The sequence below is a fragment of the Calypte anna genome, chromosome 5, assembly GCF_003957555.1.
Source record: "Calypte anna isolate BGI_N300 chromosome 5, bCalAnn1_v1.p, whole genome shotgun sequence".
Classification (NCBI taxonomy): Eukaryota; Metazoa; Chordata; class Aves; order Apodiformes; family Trochilidae; genus Calypte; species Calypte anna.
In genome coordinates this window covers 13,205,081-13,212,855 of record NC_044250.1, presented here as the reverse complement: position 1 = coordinate 13,212,855, position 7,775 = coordinate 13,205,081, and the positions used below count along the sequence as shown (strand labels likewise).

The window sequence follows — 7,775 nt, the reverse complement described above, 5'->3', positions numbered from 1 at the left end:
TAGGGGTCATCTCTCTGTGATTATTGCTCTAATTCAATGCACTCTGCCTTCCACTGCTGACCACTTTCTTGCACATGTTCCTCCTTTCCATTTCCCTGTTTATTTCTCCCCCTTTGGAAAACAGCCCTGGTAGCTTGGGCAGATAATAACTGTCTGTTCTTGTCTTGGGTTTTTCCTATTCATCAGGTGTGGATGCTGGTGCTGGAGCCCACCAGCTGGCTGGAATTTCTCTGGGGATCTCTTTCCTGTCTGTAGCACAGCAGTGCTGGGACTTGTGTGCATCACTCCAGTTATTCTGTTGCCACCTTGTTGTGTCCTGGGACAAAAGCAAGTTGGCAACAGGAGTGAGAGAGCAGGCAACATTCTGCAGAAAATGAGGATTTATTAATCCTGATCTGAAGAACAATCCCTGTCTGACTGCAGGCTCTCAAGAACAGGGGAGAATCTCCACTTAAAATGCAGTGGAAATCCCAGGCCCTGGTGGTTTGGCCACACTTTCTCTAAGCTGAGGATGCTGCTGTTCCCCTTCAATTTTTCCCTCGTGTTGATGGTGACAACAGAGGTGTAAATCAGGTCCCCTTGCTGGAATGTGCAACTTGCTCCTCCAAAGAGTAAGCCCCCAGGATGGGCTTGAGAAGTCCCAAGGGATGCTCTGAAAGCATCCCTGATCCCTGAAAGCTGGCAGAGCTCCTCTGCTCAAGTGTGCCTGGGCATGCACACACCTCCAAAAGGGGTTCATGGTGTCCCCAGAATTTTAACTCATTATTTATACTGCCCGATAACCTCTTCAGGGTGCAACATTACCTTGTGATTACAGCTGGTGCTGCTTTCATGGTGGTTGTCCCACTCCCAGGTCTGCCTTTGGCTGTTGCTTTGCTGATGCTCGTTTCTGGGAAGAATCCCGAACCCTTTTTGACCAATGCCTGAACTGGGCCAGCCCATCTGAGCCTGCTGTAAGCCTTTCTCTCTTAGCCAGGCACACTCCCAGGCTCCTGGCCCACATCCAATCCAGATCAAAAGTGCCTGAAAATTGTTGCTGCAGCCACCTCTCCTGTGACCTGCATGGAAAGAGGGAAATGACCTCAGGACTTGCCTTAGTGCTCAGCCGTCTGCCCACAACCCATGGCAGACAAAAAAAAAAAAAAAAAAAAAAAAAAAAAAAGCCTTGACACACAAACCAAAGGCTTCAAGAGAAGATCTTCTGTAACAAGATCTTCAGGAGGTGTTAAAGTCAAAGCAAGTTGTTCCAAATTGAAACAAACCCTTAGTTGGTGTCTGCAGGAGGCCCCGAGATAAAGCTGGTGTTTGCTGGTGGTACCCTGTGGTGGCAGAAACAGGAGAAATCTCTCTTTCCTTGGACTCTTCTCTTTCCCTGTGCTTTCCTGGACACCTCTGAGGTGCTCTGCTGCAGCCACCTGCCCTGAAAGAAGGACCAGGAATGGCATCCTGCTCTGGAGATGCTGCAGGGAATCCTCATGCCTGCTTCCCAGTGCTTCCCGTGCTGTGCAAGCATCCAAGCAGGCTGAGTGTCCTTCTCCTGCAAAATTACTTTTTTAATAACTCATCCATGGTGCTGAGCCTCAGCTTGCCCATGAGGGGTGACAGCATCATTTCAACCCAAGAGTGCAATAATGCATGGTTCATTGCAAGGAACTATTTTTACCATGTTCTGGGCTTTGTGTGTCTTAGTTATCAATCAAAGCTTAATACTGAGCATCTCAAAGTGCCAAAGGAAGGGACTGTGGTAGAAATTGAAGGGCTTTTTCAGCCCAGGCAGTGTGACAGGTAATCCTGATACCATCCCACAGCTTGTTTCTGCTTCCTTGAACACTTCTGTGACCTGTGAAATGCTGCAGTGGAAAATGGGAACTTGATGATGGATATAAACCTGGGAGATGTGCACAGATGTGTTTTGTAGCTGCACACTGACAAGCCTCTGCCTCCTGGAACTCTCAGCATGCTGCTGCCTCTGTCTGGGGTTCTTTTTTTTTTTTTTTTTTTTTTCTCTCCTTAATTTTCAGAGCTCCTCAGCATATTTCTCCTGCCTGAATCTGGCTCCTCTGCACTCCTGTCCCTTAGGGCTGTGTTTGTGTCTTTCTAGGGAGGTGTTGTTTCCACTTCAGGCACTGAATTTCTAATTATACATCTAAAACATGCTCACCAGAGACATTCCCCATCCTTGCATCCAGTTGAAGGAGGTATCCAGGTTTCCTGAAAGCCCTCAGTGCAGCCCTTGGTTAGTGGCCACTAAATCAGCCCCAGCAGCACATGGCTCCTCCAGGCAGAGGAAGCATCCGACTGGGAGGATGGATCTCATGGATCTGGTGTTACCCTTGCTGCTCACAGGTGACTCTCATGGTCAGAGGAGTTTCATCCCCAAGTCTTTGCTCTGGCAGTTTTGTATAAATGGAGCAGACAGATCTGGGGATGTGTTTTTAGTGCCAGGAATCTTCTCAGCTTGGTCCAAGCTGTCTTCAGCTGGCTTCAACTGAAGAGAACAGGATTGAACCAGGCTGGTTGAAGGTTCCTGCTGTCTCAGCAATTGCTGAAGAACCTACCTTGTATCCTTTCAATGCTTTCTTAAAAGGGCTAAATGATTCAGTACCATGGGGTTTTTTTTCAAAATAAATGGACATTTCTGATCTCACACTATTTATTTCCTACTCAAACATTGGATGACAGCATTAAGCTAATTCACCATGTTGATTGAGATCTTTTATTATTTTTTTCCCTAATAATAATATTGCTTAATTCAAAACTGCTCCCAGGTAGCTTTTTGACAATATGGCTACAGCTGATGCTGCTTTAATGTTGCTGCAACAGTATCTTGGGTGACCTGATGAATCTAGGACTGATGCTGGAGTTCCTTGACTGAGAGCCAAACGCTGCTTTTGGAAATACGAAAATGATTTCTGCTGCTAAGGAGGGAAACAAACACCCTGCCAAGCAATAGTAAAATACTCTAAACAAATGCATTCTGCCATAATGGGACACCACTTGTGCAGACAAAGGCAGCAGTTCTGCTTTAGAGAAATATCTTGGAAAAGTTGGCATGCTTGTCCAGGGTGAGAATTAAAACGTGGGGATCTGCATGGGTTTTTGCCTGAATTAATTTCTGGAGGTCATCTGCAAGGATTAAGACCTTAAGTGTCCACTGGGAAAAGGTTTCATGCCAGCCCTGGCACCCCCTCCCAGCCCTATCTGCTGCTACTGAGTGGAACATCACCCCCAGGTCAGCTCACAGCTCTTGCTTCTACCTCTGGGGCTGCTGAAGCAGCACCTGCAGCAAAATCTTTGCAAGCAATTTATTAAGCACTGCAATTCCCCAGGCCTTTGAAAGAGCCTGTTTCTTAGAGCAACTCTAATCAGGGAGCAAACTTGAAACACAGTACATGGAGGCTCCTAAATGTTACTTGCTGTTAGAGCCTGGATTTTCCCAAGGTTTTGTTTGGTTTTTTTCTCCTCAAATGGAATCATGTACATGGAATGCTCTTAGAGACCTGGATTATGGGACTGCTGACTTTCATGGTCCTGAAAATTTCTACCTTTCCAGTACTAACCCAGCAGAGAGATGACACACACAGTCCCTGCAAAGTAGGTCAATTTTAATAACTCTTTCTGCTTTATGTTTGCTCAGCATATTCTATAGGCCAGCCCATTTTGCTCCATTTGACTAGTAACATTCACTAGAGCTATTAAAGGGAAGTAACAGCCTTTGCTGTAGTTTTTTATGCCATTATCCCTGTGCTTTGTTCCCCAGCAATGCCTTACCTCTGGCTCACCTCCATTGAAGCAGATCATAGAATCATAGAATTGGCTGGGTCGGAAGGGACCTCAGAGATCATCGAGTCCAACCCTTGATCCACTCCCCCCGTGGTTCCCAGCCCATGGCACTCAGTGCCACATCCAGGCTCTTTTGAAATATCTCCAGACACGGAGAATCCACTACTTCCCTGGGCAGCCCATTCCAATGCCTGATCACCCTCCCCACAAAGAAATTCTTTCTAATCTCCAACCTAAACCTCCCCTGGCACAACTTGAGACCCTGCCCTCTTGTCTTGCTGAGAGTTGCCTGGGAAAAGAGCCCAACCCCCCCCCTGGCTCCAACCTCCTTTCAGGGAGTTGGAGAGAGTGATGAGGTCTCCCCTGAGCCTCCTCTTCTCCAGCCTCAACACCCCCAGCTCCCTCAGCCTCTCCTCATAGGATCTGTGATCCAGTCCTTTCACCAGCCCAGTTGCTTCCTTTGGACCTGCTCCAGGACCTTGATATTCTTCCTAAGCTGAGGGCCCCAGAACTGGACACAGGACTCGATCCTCAGCAAGAGCCCAAGGTAGAACTCAGGAGTCTGCGATGAGTTTCTAAGGATCAATTCACGTTTGCTTATGGCCTTTAGATGATATATATGTACATGCAGCTTAAGTTAGAGCAAGTCAGAGCTGGTCACCAGTGGTTTTTTGAATGACAAACCCTGTTCTCAGAGGTGCTGCATAAAGGTACCCCAACTTAACTCCTGACAGTAGCTGCCAGGACAAAAAAACTTCAGATACTCACCCTCTCCTTACCTTCCCACCACTGTAGACAAGGGCAGACGAGCCAAAAGCACCTTCTGAGTGTCCAGGAAAGCACTAAACCTGCCTCGTTTCCCATACACATCTACATCTCTCCATAGAGCATCTCTGCACTACTTGCACCAGGTGCTGAGTTCATAAAACTTGAATGGGGGAAAAAAAAAGCAAGCCCAGAGGTTCTTCTTTCTTCTCTTCTGCACATGCAACTTGGTCCAGGAGTACTGCCTCTCAGACAGAATTTACCTCGGGTAAAACACAGACACACAGCTTGGAGTCCTCTGGCCATTTATAAATAGATTTTTATTTATAAAGTCAATTTACATAAAATATGATACTCTTCCAAAAAATTGCATATGTACAACTTAAGAAATCCTAGCAAGTGCATAAAAAAAATGCCTTCAAATACATTTTTAGAAGTAAAAAAACCCAAAACAAAACCACAGCAACTTCAGTTTTCAGAGGAGTGGACCTTCACACCAGGCAAACTTGTACACGACGTTAAGATGCAACATAACTTGACAGTCTTTTATCAAAGTGTTTGGAGATAGAAACACCCCACCTTTTCAGCTAAACCGTGTATGTTCCCAAAACATTCTAGCTGGCAGTGTTCAAGAACAGGGGAATAGGACTTGCTAGAAAATAGAACCATCTCTTCACCCCTTTTCTCTAAGGTTTCTCATACAAAAATAAGTCTTCATACACCAGTGTTCCCATAGGCAGTTCAAGTTACATATAAAATAGAATCTGACATGATAAAAAAAAATTCCCTCCCCCTCCAGAAACAAGGAAGCATCAAGTGTTCTTAATTTCTTTTTCTTCCACCCCTCCAGAGCAACACCAGAAAGCATCGGGGGGGGTTGGGGGGAGCCGGGGTCGCTGGGGCCTCCTCTCCAGCGGCAATTCCCAACGGGAAGGGAGCGGAGGGAGCAGAGCCCCGGCAGTCATTTACACCATTGCACTTTCCATTTCCACAGCCCGAAGGGGTGAACCCGGCGAGGAACGCAGCCACCGGGATCCCACCGGGGTGGGTGAGGATTTCGGGAGGGGGAGATGGTGGTGGGGATGCCGGCTGAGGGCGAGGGCGCTGAGGTGCGCGGCTGCGGAGAGATTCGCAAAGAGCCCCGATGGGGACGAGCTCCGGGGATGAGGGAGGCAGCACCCCCCTCCCCTTTCCCTCCTCTCCGGCTGCCCCCTCACCTCCCACCGGGTCAGTAGCTCCCGAGCCAGCAGGTGAAGTCTAGCAGCTCCCGCTCCTCGGGGCTCAGCGCCCCGTCGTAGCCGCTCTCTTCGGAGGAGCAAGGCGAGCCGGGCACGGAGGAGGCGAAGGAAGGCGAAGCGGAGGAGTAGCCGCCGCCGCCGCCTCCATCCCCGACGGCCGCCCGCCCGCGGCCGTCGGGGAAGGAGGCGGCGGCGGCGTCGTGCTCGTCGAGGAGCCGCTGCAAGGCGCGGATGTACTCGACGGCGGAGCGGAGGGTCTCCACCTTGCTCATCTTCTTGCTGGCGGCTCCGTGGGGGACGTGCTGGCGGAGGGCGGCGAAGCCCATGTTGACCAGCCGCACACGGTTGCGTTCCCGTTCGTTCCGACGGGCCACGGCCGCCGCTGCCGCCGCTCCGGTGCCCGGTAGCGCGGCGAAGGCCAAGCGGCGCTTGCAGCGGAGCAGCTCGGGGGATGAGGGCCGGCGGCGGCCGCGGGGAGCGGCGGGGGGCAGCGGCGGCAGGGCCCCGCCGTTCATCGCCGGGCAGCCACGGCGGCGGCTAGCGAAATTAAAAAAAAAATAAAATAATTAAATAAAAAAGTTTTATATATATAAATAAAAATTAAAAAAATATAAATCTTTGCAGACCTAAATTTCACGGGAAGGCTGTGCCGGTAAGGGTGGGAGGGGGTGTGCAGCACGGGGGGACTGACGCTCTCCGTCCTGTCTGTCCTGTCCCGTCCCACCCCCGTCCTCTCCCGCCGCCTCTCTGCGGCCGCCGCTTCCCCGCACGCCCCTTATCAACGCGCTCGCGAGCCCCCGCTTGGCCGCACGCGCCGCGCCACGCGCGACCGCCGCCTCCCCCAGACCCCCCCGTTCCAACCCCCCCACTCCCCCCCGCAGCCCCTCCCGCGCTTCCCCCGCCCCCTCGCACGCCCGACGCGTGTCGCCGACAGCCCCGGCAAACCAACCCCCCCCCCGCAACCCTCCGCCCTCCCCCGCCACCGCCCCACCAGGGGATGCTGCCCGCCCCCAGCGCGCACCTTCTGCCCGTACGCACCGCTCAGCGCCTCGGCATCCCCCGTCATTCGGCTGCTGTCGTTGGTATCCGGGGGAGGGGCTCCCCTCTCGCCCCGCCTTCCTCCACCCCCACGCACACCGGCTCGGGCACCCACAAGCACCGGTGGTCCCGTCCAGTGTGCCACTGGACACCCACCCGGCAACTGGGTGGGGGACGGAGGTGTCGGGGGGAAGCCCCGGAGGCAGTGCTGCCGTCGAGCAGCGGGGTGGAAGTGGTGCGGGCACCTGCCGGGCTGCCGGCGTGGAGCTTGGGAGAACTGAAGGGTGGCACCGGGACTCTGACACGAGTGGAAAGAAGGAAAACACAGCGAACGTTCCTAGCAGTCCGGCGGGTCGGTTTACAAAAGCCGTTCTCGGCGGGATGGATTCGCGGGTTGAAATTAGGAGTTTCGAGGATAAAGGAGAAGAAAAATGCAAAGTTTTTTGCGGCACGGGGGCTGCGCTCCGCCTTCGCTTTGCCGTGCGGAGCAATCCGGCTGGGCTGTCCGTGGGGCAAGTCTTGATTCCAGCTCCGGGGGGAAGAGCAGCAGGGTCTGGTGCTCCCCGATCGCTGAATTTACCGGGGAGGACAAAGGAGCTGCTGCTCGGTACCCCGGGAGCTTGTGGGGAGAAACTCCACGGTGGTTTCCTAAATAATCGCGGTGGATGCAGAGGTGCTACACGCACCCACTGCCCCGGAGCTGCTGTCTGCTCCCAGCTGCAGCATGGCTTGCAAGCTCTGCTGTCCTCTGGGTTTTGCTCCTGCCCAGCCTTACAAAAGAGTAAAACACGAAAATAAAGCAGTATGGTGGTAACACATCTCCAACAGACCCTCTCATGGGCTTCAGCACGGGGTCAGGCCCATTCTGTCTGCTCCCCCACGCCAGATGATGCTCATGCAGCCCCTCCGTGTGCCCATCTGCAGGAGCTGGAGGGTGCTCACTCACCTGAA

The 7,775-nt window shown here is 52.2% G+C and overlaps 1 protein-coding gene across 1 annotated transcript; it reads right to left on the bottom strand.

The window, feature by feature from the left end:
* Window positions 1-5,776: 5,776 nt before the first annotated feature.
* ASCL2 (achaete-scute family bHLH transcription factor 2) lies at window positions 5,777-6,301 on the bottom strand. Its single transcript, XM_030451416.1, has one exon. The coding sequence runs from the start codon at window positions 6,299-6,301 to the stop codon at window positions 5,777-5,779; it is 525 nt and encodes a 174-aa protein (XP_030307276.1).
* Window positions 6,302-7,775: the final 1,474 nt, after the last annotated feature.

Excerpts from the sequence above, each read along its gene's own strand:
- ASCL2 (XM_030451416.1), bottom strand. The coding sequence starts at position 6,301 with ATGAACGGCGGGGCCCTGCCGCCGCTGCCCCCCGCCGCTCCCCGCGGC.